At 42.0% G+C, this 21,374-nt stretch overlaps 2 protein-coding genes across 2 annotated transcripts; both read left to right on the forward strand.

Moving 5' to 3' along the window:
* Nucleotides 1–7,222: 7,222 nt before the first annotated feature.
* Nucleotides 7,223–12,266, forward strand: LOC133927800 (uncharacterized). Its single transcript, XM_062374190.1, has 7 exons — nucleotides 7,223–7,826; nucleotides 8,213–8,266; nucleotides 8,422–8,593; nucleotides 9,451–9,526; nucleotides 11,367–11,599; nucleotides 11,834–11,911; nucleotides 12,252–12,266. The coding sequence occupies exons 1-7, from the start codon at nucleotides 7,243–7,245 to the stop codon at nucleotides 12,264–12,266; spliced, it is 1,212 nt and encodes a 403-aa protein (XP_062230174.1). The 5' UTR covers nucleotides 7,223–7,242.
* A 4,755-nt stretch (nucleotides 12,267–17,021) lies between these two features.
* On the forward strand, nucleotides 17,022–20,627 carry LOC133927336 (disease resistance protein RGA2-like). The gene has a single exon (XM_062373755.1). It carries the CDS (start codon nucleotides 17,147–17,149, stop codon nucleotides 20,420–20,422), a length of 3,276 nt encoding a protein of 1,091 aa, XP_062229739.1. The 5' UTR covers nucleotides 17,022–17,146; the 3' UTR covers nucleotides 20,423–20,627.
* The last annotated feature ends 747 nt before the right edge of the window (nucleotides 20,628–21,374 follow it).

Here is a 21,374-nt window from a genome sequence, read left to right on the forward strand (position 1 = left end):
TGAGCACTACTGATCGATTAGTTTTATACTCTACAGAGTCTATACACTTTACCCACGAGTAGTGATCAACTCTTTTGCTGGTACCAGTCGGTACCTTACACACTTCCGAGGTGCACGCCGAGAGATCATTACAAGGCCTTTATAAGGTGTCTTCAAATCCATAAATACCCACTAAGGTTTCACCGCTAACAGGGATTCCATCCACTGCAGAGACCCCCTCTTGCGCCACTCAACCGTCCACTAGTGCGTACAGAATAAGAAGGACATCCAATTAATTGATCAAGCCGTACCATATAAGCCTTATGGTTGCGCTGTTATGCCGGGTTACATGTCCATGAAGTGGTCCTTAGGATCTCAAGCAGTTACTCGCACATCATCCAATATGCACACAGCAGCCATACCAACCAAACCAACATACCTAGATCCCTATGTTCCATGTTGCTACAAAAGATTACCCAAACCGATTCACGTTGTAGAGACCATTAGTCAGATTAACATTTGAACCACCCAACTTGACAACATGACTAAGCACTTCTACCCTTGACACTTAAACTAAAACACAAGCAATAAGAATAATCATGAAAAGTACTAATAAACCCTTAACACAGGATTCATATTGACAAGTATGCATTTAGAAAGTAAAAGAAACACTTTTCTATAATAGAATCAATGTGATTAAGGACACTTGCCTTCAGCAACGGGCTGCTCAAACTCTTCAAAAGTCTGATCCTGCAGATTCACGAACTGCTCATCTCCTATTGCAATTGCGCACACCGAAAATAAAAAAGTATAAACATATAAGAAAAATACACTAAACAGAAGCAAAGAGCTATTAAAATCCTACTAACAGATAGTACTCGCTGCTACGATCTTGTGAGTGCAAGAATCGCCTAAAACGGAGCTCATATGAAAAAACTATGAGGGTTTTAAGCTGCAGGGACTTTTCTGAAAAAGAACAAGGGATAATTTATAAAAATAGAAAGTTTCAGGGCTTATTTGTAAAGTTTATGGACCTATTTGTAAATAAGTAAGAATTCAGAGAGCTGAAAGTAAAATAACGGTATTGATAGGGGCATAATTACAAAAATAGTAAAGTCCAAGGGCCTAAATGCAAGATTACCTAATTTTAGATATTAAAGGATTTATTTTTGAATTGAAAAACCTAATTAATGCATCAGCAAGCAGACTGGGCTCGGGTGGGTGATGTGGCCAATACGTGGGGCGAAGCGTGGCGCTGACGTAGATCACATAATCTGACTGAGCTTATGCATCACATGTCAAAATCTTATTGGCTCGCGAAGGGGTATTCGAGCTTCTAATCACGGTCGTTCATCTACTATCGCTCAGCCGAGAGCGGTTGGGGGGGGGGGGAGACGAGCGGTTGACAACAGTGGGAAACGGCGGCGTCGCCTCGGACACGGCCGGAACATCACCGGCGACGCTCGATAAGGAGCTACAGCCTACCAAACGTGATCGGAAGTGGTGCAAAACAGAGACAGGGTGACGGTGAGTCTCACCAAGGCTTCACGACGGCGAGATGGCGGCGACGATGATCGATGCTTGATGGGAAGGCGGGTACGACGACAAGGAGGCGAAACCGAGGACCGGGGAGGCTTCCTAGGGGTCATGCAGTGCCAAAGGGCAAGTCAGTGGGCGTCGGGACGCTACGGGGCAAGCTAGCGATGGAGAGGAGCGACGACGCTTACCGGAGCTCGGCGGAGATGGTTGTGCAGTGGCGGAACAACGTCAAGGAGCGGCGGAGAAGACTTCCTGTGCTCCTACGGTGCCGGCGATGTCCTCAGACGTGACAAGGAGGGCTCGAGCATGGCGGTCAACGACGGCAGAGCTCCGAGCAGTAACAAGGGCGGCTCTACGCGACGGGGTTGAGCAGGGATAGGGGAACAAGGAGCACGGCGAGGTTAGGCAGCATTTATAGGCGCGAGGGAGTGCGTGCCGTTGTGGAGACGTGAGGCGTGGAGTGGGGCGTGCGCCAGCAATTTTGGTGGGCGGCGGTTGCAAGCACGACGCGCAAGAGCGGGCATGGCTAGAGTGGAAGAGGGAGATGACAGACGGGCCTAGGCTGTCTATGAGAGGGAGTTGGAGAGTGGGTTGGACTTCGACTGGATCTCGAGAGCGGGAGATGGGCTAGACCATAGCGAAAGAACGTGCGTCACAACGACGCGTCTGCTAGCAGGCAGCGATGAGGACGGCCTCGCTGACCTCGTCTCGCTCGCGGCGCGCCTCATGGTCGGCTGGATCGATGACGGATAGACCTCGCCGAGGAGGACGGGCTGGGCACATGCCGCTGATCTCTACGTCTTGTCATGCGAGCTTACTCTACTTGACACAGTGTGTAACTACACCTGCCGCTACCGGATAGGCGTATCTCTTTGACATCTTTGCTGTTAAAGTTGATATCATTTATTATTTATTATTTATCACTTGCTTTAGTTGTGTTGTCATCAATCGCTAAAATGGGGAAGATTGTAGCAAACATATCTATCTTAGTGCATGTATGTGATTTGATAATTAATGATAACATAATCAATAGGACTAACATATTTATCAAGTATATACTTTAGTGGCTCTCATGGATGCAACAAAAGAAAAGTCACCGAAGATGGGATAAAGAAAGGAATAAATTAGACTTTTTTCATGATTTTTTATGTGATCAAATGGGATGTATTTCTGTACAATCTTATAGAGCTCTTCACAAGCTTTCCATAAAGTTAAAATTCATCAAAATTGGAGTTCGGAGTGAAAAGTTATATCCAAAATACATATTGTTGTGTTTTGCTGAAATTGTACATGCCGGATATTCCAGTGCTCACAAAGGAAAAGCTCCGTCATTCACAAAAATACTCCGCCGTTTACAAAAAATCTGCAGGAAAATTTAATACATGTCGAATGTTCCGGCGTTCACAAAATGAACACGCCAGACCATTTTTCCGAAGAGGTTGTAAATGGCTTGGTTGGCATCGTATGAATACTGGATGTTTCGGCGCTCAAAGACGACATCACATCGTACCTTCCGGTGTTAAAAAAAGTGGAGTTTTAACGACTAGTTCATAGAGAGTACACATATACTGTTTGGACGGCTGTAATGTTGCACACACCGGATCATCCAGTGAGTATAACAAAATATAATGGTTGGGGCAACGGCTATTTCGTGGGGTTGAGGGTATAAATATCACTCTACTCGGTCATTTGAAGATACTGGAGTCCAGAGAAACTCATATACACTTGAGAAGACATTCAAACCACCAAAGTGCTTAAAGTGATCATTCAAGGTAATTAAGCATGTGATTACAGAGTGATTAGTGCTAATAGGGCTAGAGAGAGTTGTATCTAGATGTTGCTGCCTAGAGATAGGATTAAATAGTGATCCTAATTTGTACTAAGTGGTATGTCGGCACCTTAGAGTCTTGATGACTCACTGGAATCATGGGCTATAGTGGTTCATATTTATTGGTTCTCCGACTTGGTGTGGAGTAGTGGCAAGACTCTTATACGAGGGCATAGAAACCCTTGCCTTGGTGGCTCAAGCTCCGAAGTGATGATGGCGGCAAGTGACCGAAAGAGAGGCTTGTGGTGAGATCTTACTTTGGTGGCTTGGTGGCTCAAAGGTCGTGACCGGGTGCTGTTAGGTAGCATCTCTTTGGTGGAGCTCTAACGTGGATTAGGTGTGATATTTATGCCATCGGTAACACAGGATAAAAATCCTTTGTGCTGAGTTTACTTTTTCTATCTTATTTACGTTTTCGTATTTATATACTTACGATTTACCTTTCTAGATATGTTACAATGTCTTTTAAATGGTAGAGTACACAAACTAGATAAACTTAGATCATATTTAGATAAAAATTGGTATAGATTTATCTTGTAAAATTTTTGAAACTGATTAATTTTAAATATCCTAATTCGCTGATCTCTTATGATATCACCGATCTCTTTACTGCTGCCGTCATCCGACTAGTAAGCCTCCAATTGCAGTTGTTTTTCGTGAAAATGTGATTGGGACACTGAGGCTCTGAGTTGCAGTTGCACTAAAGATCTCGCGGACAGAGTTCCATTTGCAGTTGTTCGTGAGTGAGCCAGCCATATGAGAGGAGAGGAGAGGAGGGAAGGGGATGGCTCAGATCTCGCCTGCCGCCTGCCGGCCTTCACTGATCTGCTCCAAACCTCTGACGAACTACGCACATATCTGTTTGTGATTTGTGTTCACAAAAGTAAGATTTGGACTTCCTTTTTTACCACTTCTTTTAAACATAGATAATTGGCTAGTCAATGCTTGCCCTGGGTACTCTGATACCGGCTTGTGATATGTTTACGTTATAGTGTGATTGGTTACCTGTATGCATTTTTGCTTGTATAAATTGTATATATAAATTGAATGGAGTCATATTAGTTGAAAAGAAGAGAGTTTTGTTGGTTGTATCTGTCTTGATAGGCTGAAGTGAGTTTCTGTTTAATTGATCGAATATAAGGCCGTATGAGTAGATACAAGAGTTGACACTTGATTGGTTGTTCGTATGGAAATGATTTTATGACATTGACAAGTAAGTTTGTTTGTATGAACGGATACATCGGACTATATCCATCGGGACAGGCTGTATCTATCGAAGTTAGACTGCGAGCGTACATTTACATCCATCACATCAGACTAAAATAATGTAAGCAGATAACCAAATACACATCTCACTAAATTTATACGTATCCACTAAACGAGCATCCATCAATATGGACCACCAATGACACACTTATTGCATATCTTGGCCTCGTATTCACCTTATGCATGCAGCTCATGGTTAATAAATTGGATCCTTAACTATTGCCATTAAATCACCAGCGGAAAGAAAGAATTTAGTCTCGCTTTGATCTGCTATCATGATTTTCCATTATTTTGAACTGGTATTTTAGTACGATTTTTGTTGAATTGAATTACATGAGCCAGGCAACTTCTATGCAGCATGCAGTATGATTTTTGCCGGTTGTATGCAGTAATCAATAAAATGCTACTTACTGCTGTTGCCAAATTAGAAAAGAGTTTTGCTGAATTATATTCTCGCTTATCGTCCAAACATACCTCGTTGCTGGATAGGCGCAAAATTGTCCCCAACACATAAAAAAGAGTTTTGCTTGACTGGAGTGGAGCGGCAGGTGCGAAAAGAAGAAGTAATAGGGGGCTGTGTGAGAAATTCACACACATATCTGCCACTGTGCCTTGGCACACTGGCACAGAGACGGTACAGCACGCGCAGGCGCCGACCACCTCGCCTCGCCTCGCCTCCCCTCCCCTCCCTCGGAGTCTCCGGAGGCCGCGTCTCCTCGGCGACGTCACCTCCACGTCGGTCGCCCCTTCCCTTCCCTCTCATCTCCTTCCCCACCGCCACCCCTCCCTCCCTCTCTTTCCTCTCTGTTTGTTTTTCTTTCCTCCGCGCACGATCGCGGCGCGCTACTCCGGGCCGGGCACGTAGGTTTCGTTCCTTCTAGGGCGCATCGGGCGCGATCCCAGCTCGCCCTGCGTCTCATGGAAGATCACCGTGTTCGTTCGTTCTTGCGTGCGCGGCTTGCTTTTGGCGGATTTGCTTGGTGTTTTGCTATTTTTGGCAAATTCCCAGTTGGTTCACCTCCTTTGGTGGTGCCAACTTAAGGGGTTTTGCAATGCGGGTTTTGGGTTCGTCACTTCGTCCACTTTTGGGGGCGAGATCGATCTCTGGTGCTGATTTTGGCCTCATCCGTTTCCGATCTTCTGGTAGCCTTCTCCCAGCTGCAGCTTCAGATGGAACATTACAAGTTTTTTTAGAGGAAGCACTAGAAGCTTCTGTTCTGTGTTCTCTGTTTATCTGCCTCGGCCCTCTTGTGTTTAATTTATTCTAGCTCGGTACTTCAGCTGTGATCTGATGGTGTATATATGCGACCATGAGGGGGCCCATCCTGGGTGCTGGTCTGGGCCTCTGGGGTCTTGATGTGGGGAACTATCTTGTTTTGTTTGGTGGGTTGCATGTGGGGCTAATTTGTAGTACACCAATATGTTCACTTGTTTGTGAATCAAGAAACCTATTTGGTTCAAATGTGGTGCTTAGTTCTTGGCCACTTGTTCTGAAACATTAGTGTATTTGGTGTGAATTGGTAGTGTTAAGGGGGACTCTCTTTTGGTTGCGTTTGCCACTCCCTGAGCTCAAAATTGGTCCTGGCCTTTTAGATTTAGGATGTAGACTTTACTTGATGTACTTCAAGAAGGGCCCACTGTTTGTGAACCAATATAAACTCCTTTTTTTCGAACAACTATATCAATATAAACTCCTCGTTTTGGAATTTGCATTGATTCTGGGTTTTTTAGCATTGTGTACAGTAGAGCAGAAATTATAGGTGCTTATGTGTATGACGAATTGTTGATAAGACACACAGTGTATCGTGCACACAAGTCGTACTAATAACAATTCTTTGTGTTTTATTTGTTAGCTGCTGAAAAAATTGATATCTGCTGTTACTTTCGACTCACAAATTCTTGGCTACTTTGTGGTTCAGATATGCTGACATCCTCGTTTATGGTCTATTTGTGTGTTACTATAGGACGATTACCGGGACATCCAAAGGGATATGTTTTGTATTGCGTCATGTCATGTCAGTTACTCAGTATCATGATTTTTTGGAGCAACCTCATGTACCTCTACCTTAATAGCGTCCAGGAAAAAAATTGAATGCTACATTTTCTTCACGTGACATAGTGTCTAAATGGCATGTTAGTTTAAGAGTATGGGGGTATCTATCCTTCAGATCATTTTATATTGTGTAGTGTGGTGTCTGTCAATAGAAATGTGTAATGTGTGTGAAAGCCAGCCTGCTTCATGTTCTACAAATTCAAGTTGCATCTTACAAGGTACAACTACTCTTTAGATAGTTGAATCATATTAATTTGTTGAGTTAACCCATTGAGTGCAGCGTTCCTTCTGGTTCATTAGTTGTAACTGTAGTCCTATGAAAGACATATTCATAGTTCCAGGGATAGTGAATAGAAGTGATTACATTTCTGTCTTCAGTTCTCTTAATGGTGAATTTCAACATCTATACTTGTAAATTTTAATGTTGGGAGTCCCAAAATGTACTGATTTCTATACGTTTATTGAATTACTAGCATGCTGGTGCTTTCTTATGGGGAACAATATGGGAAAACCCTACTGAAATCATGCTGTTGTTAATTGAATCCTTTGTTCTTTATCATACAGGTAAAAGGCTGGCATGAGGACTTTTTACGGTCATAACCCTGAGGGTAGGAGAGTTCATAATTGCAAATCTCAGCCTTCAAAAAAGAAGCTTCGCAAGCTCCCTGAAAATGTTGAAGTGCATATTATTGATGACTATGATGATGGCAGCAGCAAGGATCACTCAGCGGAAGACAGATCAAAGCAGCTTGTCCTTTACAATCCTGAGATCACACATGACAAGCAAAGGGTAGTTGAAGTTACTGAGCCAATAGATCACTATAATACACTGCACCAAAGTTCCAAGAAGCCAAGATATGGATATGGCACGGTTCTACCTTCTATTGGTGTTTATACTGTACAGTGTGCCTGCTGCTTCAAATGGAGGGTCGTTCCAACAAAAGAAAAATATGAAGAGCTACGGGAAAGTATTTGTCAGGAGCTTTTTGTATGCTCAAGGGCTCGTGAATGGAACCGTGCTTTATCATGTGAGGACCCAGAAGATATGTCACAAGATGGAAGTAGGGTGTGGGCAATCGATAAGCCAAACATTGTCCAACCTCCTCCTGGCTGGGACAGGGAGGTCAGAATCAGGGGCGCTTCCAGCAAGTTTGCAGATGTGTACGTCACTGTTTCCTACTTTCTTTAACTTGAGTTGCAATAACACTTGTGGTTTGTCATCATCAAATTATTTTGGCCATTTTCATGTTTAGTCCTTTCACTATGTGATTAATAGCATTCGCGGAATCATTTTCGAAATGTTTTACTTGTACGTGTCTCTGGATCAGCTGCTTGCTTAACTTAGCAAAATTTGCTAAAGTACAAACATGATCTTCGTTGTTTATTGAAGTCTCTAGTATTTATCAAACTTAATCTTTGGTACTTTCCTTTTCTATATTCCAAATAGAAATTAATACATGCTTGTAGGATATGCAGGATACTTTTTAGAGCATATGACATGCAAGGTACTTCATCTTAACGTATATAAGTGTTATGCTTATTCTCAGGTATTACACTTCTCCATCTGGGAAAAGGTTGAGGTCGATGGTTGAAATTGGGAGGTGTGTTCATCCATTTATACTTTGTTCTAGCTTCTGCGTATTACTTATGTCACCGACTCACCTAGTTGGTCTAGTACTACAAAGCAGAACTACGATTCTACGACATGTTCTGAAAATTTCCCATGAAGTTATGCATCATTATTTTGATATCCCAGGTACTTGGCAGAGAACCCACACTACATTAGACAAGGGGTTAACTTGTCTCAGTTTTCGTTTGCTACTCCCAAACCTCTGGAAGAAGACTATGTTCGAAAGCGTACATTTGGAGAATCTCGTGAATTACCAGAGATTCCTGAGGTTGCACAAGGTGCGTTAAATCAGCCCAAGGTTTGCTGAAACTATTGGCTGTATCTGTAATTTTATAGTTTAGTTTCTTGTCATTTCCCCCATTTGTTGGATAGAGCATGCCTCAAATCAGGATACAGTGGTAAGGATTGTTAAAACTGGATCAAATACTGCAATCACCAGACAGCCAATAGTGTTTGCTACAACTTTCGCATGTGAAAACTGTAGTATTTCATATAAGACATTGGTATTTTAATACGCCATGCCCCAGGCTGGGTCCCCTCTATCTCTTTTATTCTTTTTGTGTTTTCTCGATAGGACATTAATGCTCTTTTGGTCCTAGGCCCAGGCAAGAACTGGCAGTGCTGGGCCTTGATCTGCGCCTGTTGAGTACTACTATAGTACGTAAATGCTGAATTCAGCACTGGCCACATTCTCCTGGAAGCTTTTCCTTAAGAAGAGACACCCTTCATTAGAAATATTTTCTATCGACGCTTATTAGGATCTAGGAGGAAATTTATAAGAAATCCATGTATTGCTTTGCAATTAAACGGTCCCAATAGCCCATTGTGATGAGTTCTTCAAATACCAGTTTAGCTGAGGGCAACGAGCCTTAGCAGCCCCATTGTTTAATGGATTATATGCATCATCAACGAGCGCAGTCAAACGAGTTGTGAAAAGTCATGACGCTACTTGAATTATGATATTTATTGTGGTTTCCATTCTCTATTTTGTCTTCATACGATCCAAAATTTCGTTTAGTATTATTTTATTTGCTGCATGTCTTTTCTTTTCCTAGTTAACTCCATTGCTATTTCTTGTCAAACCCAGCTGTCCCTGGGGCATATTGTATGACGTTTTCTGATATAATTGTGTATATATTGCTGTTATCTGTGCAGTTGATCCACTGGGTTGGGCAGCACCTCCTACTCGCAGAGAACTGCTCGGTGAACCTGGCGCTTCAACTTCGGTCCTGTTGGCTTCGGCCAGCCCGAGGTGTCAGACTTTGTCGGCCTTCACCAACCTGAGGTGACTGAACCATCGGCTCCTCGCCCCAAGAAGAGAACTGTGAAGCACCTTTCAAAAAAAAAAAAAAAAACAGAGAGAGAACTGTGAAGCAAGCGTCGTCGAGGAAGTGTCGAAGGAGTTCACCAGCAGCGACTTGTTCATTCCAAGAACAATCTGGAGGGCACTCGAACGACATAGAGTGTGCTGTTGTGAACTCTGGGAGCAGTAGCTTCGTCTCTGTGGGTCTGCTCTTGTTTTGGTCTCATTTTGCTGCACCTGTTCTCAAAGGGGCATCAACTTTGGAGTGTATGATGATGATGTGGCTGATCAGATGCACTAAGCATCGAATCTTGTAATGTAGATATGTCAAGGCCATGGCATAGGCCGTCGGACTGTTGACAAAAGTAGGCAGCCGCTGTTGCAGAATGTTTCATGTATTTCCATTTCCATGCTGAACCGATATCGTAGGGCTACTGATGAGGACGAAGTGTCTAACCGAACAGAACCAGAACGATTGATATTACCACAGACCTAAGCGACGGAGAGGATGGACTGGATTTGATTGCTCACGAATTTCACTAGCAACTGTATGAGTATTTTACACACGTAAAATCAATTTAAGATATAACAATCAAAAGAAGTAAAATCAATTTAAGATATAACAATCAAAAGAAGTAAAAGAATATAACATAAAAAAAAGAGATTTGCACATCAGTTTTTTTTTAAAAAAACACGTGTGTGGTTGTAAAAAAGAGAGTATAATCACTTTTAATTCCATGATTCGTGGATGAGGATATTGCAAGTATATTTAGAAAGATGAATGAGATTTAATTTTATATGGTGGCTATTTGATTAATTTAGATGAATGATAAAGATCATTCGGTTTAAATCTGTTATAATTCGTCTATTTTATAGAAATATATATTAGAAAAAATCATCCAAGCAGGTTTACCCACGAAGGAAGGAATCAATCTGGCCCTTGATGGATCTCCATGCCAATCCGATGACAGGAGGGGAGAAGATGACTTAAAAGTGGGTCCCAATAAGTTTTGGTCAATGAAAGCCCATGGCTAGTTCTTTTGCACTTCATTTTGATACTTGAGAAATGTTTAAAGAAAAACCGATATGTTTTTTATTACGTACTTTAACGCAAAATTGAACAAGCTCACTTTTTTCCGCCAAAGCTTAGTTCAAAATGTGTGTTTTTGTCATAATCTCTATGGGTTACCATTGTCCTATGAAATTCCCAAGCAAGCTCTGTCGGAAATAATGTAAAGAGAGGTTCCCCAGAGCTGGAGGAGAGACAACACTACTAGCGTGATGTAAACAAGTAGGCAACCCATCCAATTTACATCACAAGCTTCTTATGTTTCGTCGCCAATGCTATTGCATACACCATACATCGTCATGTTGCTTGGTCTTCGTCTTCCACCTCCATTCCACCCGTGTCATTGAGGTCTCTCTCGTCTTTTTTTTTTCTGTCTGCCATATAAACAGATGAACCAAATTATAATGTAGAGAGAAAGTTTTTTGAGTTTTTTATGTGAATTTAGCGGATATGCCATATGCATCGATAATGTCAAAACCTCAACAATCTAAGTGTTTTTGTTCTACATGCTTTGTATACAAATAACACAATTCACATTTATGATTAGACGTGGGTAAAGTAGAAAAAACACAGAAAAGTCTAAGTATATAGTCAAATTAATTACTTTACTCTCCACTTAAAATAAGGAAATTCCTCTATATTTCACATAAAATATATTGTTTCCTGTAAAAAATTTATGAGAATCCAAACAAATTGCAGTCGTGGTGGACCAGCGACTTGGATCCCAAGCTTCCTCCACTTCGTCGGTCACAGCAACTGCCGGAGGCGCCAACCACTCCCTGCTGCCACATCGCGTCGCCTGGTCTTCGCCTTCTACCTCATTGGCTATGGCTTCGGCCATGCCACCCGCGCTATCGAGGTCCCTCCTCACCCCGGGGCATTCCGGCTACGACCCTCACTGGTCGTCGTTTGTTTCGCTGTTGAAGTGCCAGGTTTGACTTGACTCCATTTGTGTGGTTCCGTGATCGCAAGTCATGCGGCAACTAATCGGGGGGTGGGGGGAGGGGCACAAGGTACACATGGCGACGGCCGTGCCGGAGTTTGTCTTCACCGCCGAGGTGCGGTCCTCGCGCCTCCGCATCCCCTTATTGTCAACTTGTGTTGTGTTGATTACACTATCAGGGTAACTGTATCGGTCTGATTGCGGAATTGATTGCGGAATGCAGTACTGTGAGAGTGAGACGGCCGTGGTGCCCCGCGAGTTGATCCTGAGGGCCAAGGCGGAGTGGCTGAGCTCTATCAAGGTAGACTTAGTGCTACTTAATTTCTGCTAGCTGCTGTTTGCTGTGATTTTTTTTAAGTCTCAAAACTGGTATAAGTTGTAGTATTTAAACACACACTTGACACACGCATGTCTAAACGCACAATCTACACATATTTATTAAAGAGATTTACGAAGCCTCAGATCCCACTAGCGATAGATACTCCGTTCTCCTCTTATAGTCTACAGGTGCTAGAGACTAACCGAAAGAACATTTTGGGGGAAAGTCCCAGTGCAAAAAGCTCGGGCGGGTAGCCTTCATATCGGGAGGACTTACCAACCGAGCTTTGCTGTGATTCTTTCTAAATGCGTTTGCTGTTCAGATATTTCCTTTCTAAATGTGTGCAAGTACGGTAAAGTTTCTAACATACTACTTGGGTCCAATTAAAATAGGACACAGCTAAAGAATGCACGTGCATACGTTAGCTCTTCGACATACAAACTTATTTTTGGCTAAACGATAAAATCATATGGCTGCACACTTCCAGTTCTGGACATCCCACTATGTTACGCCCACGTGCCCAACTTGCGAACCACTAGCGCGTTGTTTTTGTCTCTTCCCCGTCCCTTTCCATTCATTTCTTCATGTCCAATAGATAGGCAAATTATCTTTACGGCAAAAAAAAAAAACAAAAAGTAATAAATTTTAGAGAAAATATGAACAAATGGAAAAGCAAATTGTGATAGTTGTGGAATAAACATATAACATATTTTAGAACAAATCATTACCAACTCTCAAAGTTTGGGACAATAGAGCATTTCGGTACAAAAGTGTAGAAGATCGGGAGCAAAATCAGAAGAATTTTTTTTCGATCAGAGCAGGATTGGGAGAATTTTTTAAAAAAGTAACTTAATATTTCATTTCTTTACCCTAGCATCAGGAACACCATCCCCTTAAGCACTATTTGTACAAGAAGAAACAAAAAAGAAGTGTTGGTATTTGATAAAATTTAGACGTTTTCCACTAAGTTCGTACAAGTAATAGGCAATTTTGAAAAAAAAAATATAAGCAAATCTGAACAAATCGAGAAGCAAAAACACAAGTACATATGAGCAAATCAAATAACAAATGTTTCAGCTGAAAAACAAAAAGGCATCTCCGATTTAAGATCGAAAACAAAAATAAATCAACACAACATTTGCACGAAAATTAGGTGATTTTGAGAAGCAAAGTTGGATAAATCCAAACAAAATTGAAAAGCAGCTTTATGTATTTTCTAGGCAAGCTGATATAAATTTAAAAGCAAATCGTTGTAAAATGGCAATGTTGTTGAAGCTCGGTGATCCGCCGCATTGCTCACTGGTTTGGGTGCAGCAACGTCGAGTTGCCGATGACGGTGAGCATCTTGCTATGTCGCCAGCACAATAGCTGTGGTGCGAGTAGGACCTGGGCACGGCCACAGCAGAAGGCAACAGGGGTGTTTGTGGGGGGGGGGGGGGGGCAATTCAAGAGGCTAGGAACAGCGGGAGCTAGGACAAGATTCGGGCGAACTAGGTGAAGTCCTAAGGTCCAGCTGGTGAACCATTACAAATTGCAATATAACCAAAAAGAGGTGAGCGATGTGAGGCCCCATGATTCTTTATGCCCTTGTTCTGCAATTGGGAAGCCAGGAGATACTTGATGGTACAAAACCTCATTATGTTTCGCTCCGCCATACCGAATGGTAGGAGGGTAAGTATTCTATGTGGGTACAGTGTATAATCTCTGCATGATATAAATCTATTCGAATAGCCGTGTCCATATCATGGACATGCGAAGTGTTAGCCACACAATAATTAGCATTTGGTGTGAGTACCCCTTAAGGTGTGGGTGGGCAGTGAGGTGCCCATGTTTTGGAAGAAAACCGGCTTACGACGTGGATTGGTGGCATTGTCTGCCCCAGCTTAAAACTTGAGAATTGACGGAATGGGTAGCTCCCCTAGGGCCAAAATCCTACAAATAATAAAACTTGACTTTTGCTTAGTCTCTTGAAAATTTGCATGACCCCCTCAATACCACTGCATAAAAACTTACTTTGTGCTAAAATCTAAGCCTTACGGCCCTAATCCTTGATATTTTCTATTATACATTTATCAACCCCTTGATGTAGTATTAGGATTTGCTAAGTATCTTTCGTAGTCACTCTTGCTTGCTAATCAGATGAAGATCAAGAGTACAACTACGAAGATGCTGGAGATGATGAGTGGGAGCTATGGTTACATCCGCACACAAGTTGCATGTGGCATTAGACCAAGGTTGTCAGGATCCTGATACGGATCCTAGAATCTTAGGATCCTACGATATTACGAAGTCAAAATGATACTGATCCCATCATGTATCTTAAATTCATAGTTTCATGATCCTAGATGAAAGTTCTATACGATGCCACAGAATCGCTAAGATTCTACATAGGATCCCAATCCTACTATTCTAGATGAGAGTTCTATAGGATCCCATAGAATCGCTAAGATTCTACATAGGATCCCGATCCTACGATTCTAGATGAGAGTTCTATAGGATCCCACAGAATCGCTAAAATTTATGCATAATGAAGTTTTATTAGTTTAATTTGACATGTTTTATTAGTTTGTATCTTCAGAACCTATGTTTAACGATGTTTCATGCTTGTTAAATATATTTTTAATATAAAAAATAAATTAAACTTTAAAAATAAAAATCTCATAGGATCATGATCCTACGATCCAATACTACGATCCGATCCTGCTCAGCAAAAAACAAGAGTTCTATAGGATCCAATCGTTGCTCGGTGTTTATCTTTTCTTGTTTCTTTGCAAGTTGTGATCTTTCGAGTAATAAAACACATGGATTAATCTTAAATGTAACATATGGTTCATATAACAGCTGTAGAGTTGTGTTGCCTCTATTTTCTCTTGTTAAAAATTCTCTCTATTTTTATTTCCGCTTGAGTTTTGAGGTGCGTTGGGTGATCTAAATAGAAGAAGACCATCGATTTCACAAGAAATTGTTAAGACGGCTATTAACCCCCTCTAGTCGTCAATCTGTTTGTCCTAATGTCTCTCCCGATGCGGGTTGGGTTCTGTCTCTGTTTTTGTTTTGTTCAGGTCCTGTGTCTCCCTCTCATTATTTCTCCCTTCCTCTCACAGACTGTTTAAATATGGAATGATTATTATATTAGCATTGTAAATGTTCATAATTCGATAAATTCCATCACAAAAGGCTAATATAAAATGTGTCATCATGTTGCAAACATTATCCTTATTTACCATCGTTGACCAAATTCCTTGAGCCAAGCCATTAAATGTTTGTGCAAAGACAATTTTACCCATGGTAGTCCCAGTGAGATGGTTTTATAATCCCGTGAATATCATTGTCAGTTTTGGAGGGAAACAGGGGATATAGGCACCGAAATTTAAGTTAAGATTCATGGAAGATTTAGTTCATTATGCACTGTATCATTTCCACAAGAACCTCATCATTCAGGGTCATCAATAGGCACGAAAAGGTGAAATTAGACCCCCCACAATAGCACTAGCCAGTCTTTCACTACAATTTGGCAAGCCTAGGGACAATTTAATTTTTCTTTTTCACCACTGCACAAATAATTATTGATTTTAAAATGAAGCATTCAAAGATTTAGATATTCATCCACATGAACAAAAATAACTTCTTGCTTTTACTATTAAGACATGAACATCTACACATTATATGTGCAAAGAAAAAATGCTAATTCATGCAAGAACACAATTTACACAGCGACTAGCTTGAGCTACTTCTTGATGGCACTCGGATTTGCACTTGACCAGGCTCCTGCCCCAACTGTCGTTGAATCCAGAAGCAAACTGAAGATGGAACATGGTTATTTTGGATCTGCAACAAAGATCATATGTTTCTATTAGCCTATATGATCATACAAACCATATTATAGTAATAGACTACAAATAGGAACTGGACCGACCAATGTTCAGAATGCTTTTATTTTTTTATAACTTATCTGGTTTACCAGGTGTTATATCAAACTTTGTAATAATGAGCGGCTATGTGTATTTCACTATGCAGATGCCGGAATAATGTTATTCCTTCGTCTAAAAATACAAACCATATTATGCTTCTAACATTCTGTATAAGAGTGATTTCTCAACAAACAAATCTAAACAAAGATGAGTGTTCTGAAGAGTTACATCTCTGTACATTGCAGGTGAACTTGTGATTATAAATCATTCTTTAAAACAGGTGAACATGTGTTCTTCTTCACAAATTAAAAAATAGCAGACAAATGAATCATTCTTAAGAAAGCTCAGTTGATTGAGGGCATAGATGTACATCTAGATTATCTAAATTCAAGTTCCCTTGATGCAAATTTGGGTACCTATTTTTTAAAAATGTTTGTGTGCATCCTGAATTTCTGATATCTCGTTGGTACATAGGCTAAAAATTGTACTTTTATTATTAAAAAATGAATCATTCTTTAAAACAGGTGAACATGTATTCATCTTCACAAATTAAAAACAGCAGCACACAAATCTATAATTCTCCTTTGACCAACAAATCGATGACCAAATCACTCCATCCCTCACTGAATAAATCAGAAATCAATCTACCCTTCCCCCCTCAATCAACAAATCGATGCACAAATCTGAATACAAGGCTTGAGAAGTGGCGTTGGCAATCAGCACAAGCATTAGTCAGTTCGTAAAAAACAACAAAAATACTGAGCAGCGGGACGGGTGAATAGGACCTGACCTGCGTTTTCATGTGGCTGCTGGCTTGGTTTCGGCTTTGGTCTACTTTACAACATTGTTGATCATCCGTAGCTTAATTTAGCTAGGTTGATGGTCACGTGATATGAGTTTTTTTGTCATTTCTATGATGATTTAAGTCTAATTTAGTTAGGTAGTTTATTCGTTGTGTTTGTAATTTTGTGTCGAATTTTTTCTTAATTTTTAACCGAATAAGCTAGTTTGTCGGGCTTTTCTTCTTGTCAACACAGTAGGCAGCTCTACCGCAAGTTTGTAAAAAAAAAAAAAAAAGAGTCGTCCACATATCGAATCTTTTGTTTTCGAGGTAAACAAGTCTGCCAATTAGGGAACCTTGCAGTGGGAAAACATGGTTCCATGACAGCGATACTCCCCACCACAGACAAAACTATTTTTTTTGGAAAATAGAAGCTTCATTGACCCAGACAGAACTCTTACAGCACTGCCAAGATATAGCTAAGGGCGGAGGAGCCAACTGCCGGCCCCGAGGAGGACGACGACCATGGAGGCACTGCAATGGATCCTCTCAGCCGGGGTCAACATCCGCGAAGCGACTCAGCTGAACGATGAGCTGGACCGCCTCCGGACCACCTTGCCCAAGGCTCGCTTCCTCGTCAGTCGTGGCGAGTGGGGCAGGTCCAAGGACAAGGAGCTGGCAATGCTTCTCTCGCAGCTCAAGGACAGCACCTACGATGCCGAGGACCTCCTCCGCGAGCTGGATGATCAGGTGCTGCGGCAAAAGATAGAGGACGCTGACCGGAGCCGGGCAGGTCAACTCTTGTCTTCCTCTCTGAATCTCGCAAAAAAATTTATCTATGGTAGCAAAACAAGGGTAAAGGAGACCCAAGATAAGCTCGACAATTCAGTGGCTGCGATAGAGGGAGTGCTCAATTTTATGGGTCTTAATGTTGAGCCAGTGCAGCTCATGCCGGAGACAAGTTCAGTCATTGGCGCTCCTCAAGTGTTTGGCCGCGACACAGAACGAGATCTAGTGATCGAGATGCTCGGTGTGACGATTGGCCTTGAGGACAAACGTGATCAGATGATCAAACTATTGGGTGTGCCACTCACCGGAGGTTGTGGATCTGCAGAGTCTAATGGAAAACGAGAAGCAGCAGCAGCAGAAGGAGGAGGAGGCAATGGTGTCACATCTACATCCAGAGCCAAGCGACTAAAAGGAAACAGCAGCAGCGCCGGATTTGCTGAGACCAACCGCACTGACAACGTTTCTGTCTTGCCGATTGTCGGCATTGGCGGGGTGGGGAAGACTACCCTGGCTCAGCTCATCTACAATGATCCAAGGGTGAAACATCACTTTGAAGTGAGGGTATGGGTCTGCGTTTCAGACCTCTTTGACAAGAAAAGGATAACAAAGGAGATCGTTGAATCCATCACTGGGAAAGAGTACAACCGATCATGCAGTTTAAATTATCTTCAAGAGACATTGAAGGAGAAGCTGCCGAAGCTCCAAAAGTTCCTTTTTGTGTTGGATGATGTTTGGCCGAATGCTAATGACGAGTGGGAGGCATTTTTTGCACCATTGAGGGAAGGACGTGAAGGCAGCATGGTCTTAGTGACCACAAGATCTCCAAAGGTTGCTGACCTTGTCACCACCAGCAACTGTAAGCCTGTCCAACTCGAAGGATTGCCCAGTGATATATTTTGGGAGTTCTTCAGGAAGTGTGCATTTGGTAAAGACTGCCCTGAGTCATATCCTCACTTGCAAGATATTGGTCAGAGCATTTCCTCTAGGTTGTGCGGGTCTCCTTTGGCTGCGAAAACTCTCGGACGCCTGTTGAATATGGAGCTGACCGAGCGACATTGGAGGAATGTCCAGGACAGTGAATTGTGGGAACTACCGCATCACGAGAATGAGATATTACCAGCCCTCCAACTGAGCTACTTGTATCTCCCACAAGAACTTAAGAGATGCTTTACATTTTGCTCCATATTTCCAAAAGATTATAGCTTCGAAAGAGATAAGATAGTTGGCATGTGGGTGGCGGAGGGCTTTATTGCACCAGTGGGGAACATGCATCTTGAAGATGTGGGGATTACATATTTGGATGAATTGAGAAGCAGATTTCTTTTTCAATCTGATCCAAAGTCCCCTGATCGAGCTATATATGTAATGCATGACTTGATTCATGATATGGCAATGTCCGTTTCTGCAGATGAATGCATCTTGATGAAAGATTTGAGCTACCAGGAGCAGAAGAGAATGCCGCATACAGTTCGCCATATGTCAGTCGAGGTTTCTGGTGAATCCATGAGCAGAATGAGAGACATTCAATATTTGAATAAATTGCATTCACTCAGGTTCGAAAAGAAACTTAACGTTGAGATTAAATGGTTTAATCAGCTTTCTAACATCCTGTATTTGAGCCTAAAAGGTTGCACGCTGGTAAAGCTACCTGAAAGCATATATGATTTGACTAGTCTCCGTTATCTTGATATATCTGGTAGCTGTGTACTAGAGTTGCCAGAGAAATTCTGGTGCCTTTACAGCCTTCAATTTTTTGATGCACCTCGTTCCTATCTGCGCAGATTTCATCAGGACATAACAAAGCCAATGAGCCTGCGCCATCTAGTTCTGCCACCGACAGCATCTAAGGCCTTATCAGAGATAAGAGGGCTTGGAAATCTGTCTTGTCTACGGAACTTGAGTGAGTTTAGAGTTGGAATAGAAAATGGGCGTAAAATTGGTGAGCTCAAGTTCATGAATCGGCTCAGTGGAACGCTGTCTATCAGATCTCTTCGTAATGTTCGGAGCACCGAAGAGGCCGCTGAGGCTAGACTTTTTGACAAGCAATACCTCAAGGAATTGCTTCTAGACTGGGAAGATGAGAGCACGTCCGGGTCCGGGCAGCTGAGGCGCGGTGACAGTGGAGTGGTCGAAGGCTTACGTCCTAATTCAAGAATTGAAAGCCTTAAAGTCCATGAATTTTTGGGTGATAGGTTTTCTCCAACTTGGTTTAGACCAGAGGACTTAACGACTCTAAGAAGCCTGGTGCTTTACAGATGCCTTTACTTGAAAAGTTTATCAATCCCCTGCATAGCTTCCCTCGAACAGTTGGAGCTGAAAGAGGTAGGGATTGAATCCCTCACAACTTTTGCTGACCGTAGGACGCAGCATGCAAGCAGCAGCAGCAGCAATGGCATTGCATCCTTCGCCTTGACACGCCTCACTTCTCTACGTCTTTTCGGATGCAATAAGCTGGCAAATCTTGACCAGTTTTTGTCCCCAGAGAACCTGCCATCCCTCAAGTCGCTATTCCTGGAGTACTGTGACGATCTAGTATCAATACCTGTCCATAGTTTTGTGGGATTTGTTTGCCTACAGGACCTGAAAATCTGCGGGTGTGCCAAGTTAGTGTGCCCACGGGAAATGGTGTTGCCCCCATCACTCCTGCGGCTCACTCTATCAGATTGCGGTGAGTTCGACAGGTCACTTGCAGCCTGCCTGGAGAACCTTACCTCTCTCACCGACCTGCAGCTGGTTCACTGTCTCAACATCATCTTCATCCCGTTGAGCTCCATCGCAGGCACCAAACGCCTGGTTGTCCGTTACTGCCCGGAGTTGTCATCGATTGGAGGATCGCACGGTCTTTCATCCATACAGCATGCCGAGCTATCCGACTGCCCTAAGCTGACCGAAGTAGAACAGCCCTACAAAAAGAACACAGCCCTACAAAAAGAACACATCGAGATACTGCAAAAAGATCTGCTCAAGTTTTGGAGTACGCCAGATTGGAACAAGTTTCTGAGTACGCCGTGATGATATGCTTACACCTTTCCCCGTCACTACAAAGATCTTTTGCGAATGGATAAATTTAGACGTGTGTTTATTGTAGTATCTTTTGTAAAGGATTGCATCCTCTGTACATGTGTATTTGCAGATGACCGGTTGATCTGATACGAGTTATGTATGTGGCTGAGGATAACTATTTTGTATTTTCAAAGTTTAGAACTGATGGCATATTTATTTGAGATCCTTTATAATATCACAGTGGCATTATGATCTCGCAGCTTGCTTCGTTCTGACTTTATCCACTGCCTTTCACCACACGGTCAGTGTCGGAAGTTGGGAAAATTGTGAATTGTGCACAGTAAGCAGTTTGTACTGAACAAGCTAATGATGTGTTGATGATTTATGCTCATTTGTGTCACGTGTGGCTGCTGCCTTTTTTAATAATGGAATAAAAATATCTTAGCCGCTACATCCGAAGATGTATAAAATCGATACTTATTACAAAGTTTTTACTATGATGTAAACTCCCTAAGTCCCTATACCACATAGCCACAACTCATCAACTAAGTAAATAAAATTTAACAAATACACAATATTTAATATTAAACATATATTCCATCGCTAAACTTTGGTGAATATGTCAATAATGGTTGTCTCCAAAATGCAACATGGGATATACATTGATTGGACAGAAAATTACCCGTTCTGATGCAATGACCATATAAAATATGTCAGATTGGTCATTGAGCTGAACATATATAATTTTGGCCACTAAATTATACCAGCCTTGTAACTTATTCCCCACCAACGCTCGACGGAACGAGACATTGAGGGGATCTAAGTTGAGAGCATTCGATATTGTGGCATGTTTCCTATGTATGACACTATATAGGATGGGATATTATTTACTTAGTGTACTTGAACCACATTTATCCTCTAGAATCTAATTTGTGTGCTACTCTACAATCTAAAGTTCCCC

This window comes from Phragmites australis, chromosome 8 (assembly GCF_958298935.1).
Source record: "Phragmites australis chromosome 8, lpPhrAust1.1, whole genome shotgun sequence".
In the NCBI taxonomy this organism is placed as follows: Eukaryota; Viridiplantae; Streptophyta; class Magnoliopsida; order Poales; family Poaceae; genus Phragmites; species Phragmites australis.

What these genes read in the sequence shown, in the direction of transcription:
- LOC133927800 (XM_062374190.1), top strand. Translation starts at nt 7,243, where the DNA reads ATGAGGACTTTTTACGGTCATAACCCTGAGGGTAGGAGAGTTCATAAT. An exon ending in GTGCGTTAAATCAGCCCAAG is followed by an intron (nt 8,594 to 9,450) that starts GTTTGCTGAAAC and finishes TTATCTGTGCAG; the next exon opens with TTGATCCACTGGGTTGGGCA. An exon ending in GGCGCTTCAACTTCGGTCCT is followed by an intron (nt 9,527 to 11,366) that starts GTTGGCTTCGGC and finishes AACAAATTGCAG; the next exon opens with TCGTGGTGGACCAGCGACTT.
- LOC133927336 (XM_062373755.1), top strand. Translation starts at nt 17,147, where the DNA reads ATGGAGGCACTGCAATGGATCCTCTCAGCCGGGGTCAACATCCGCGAA.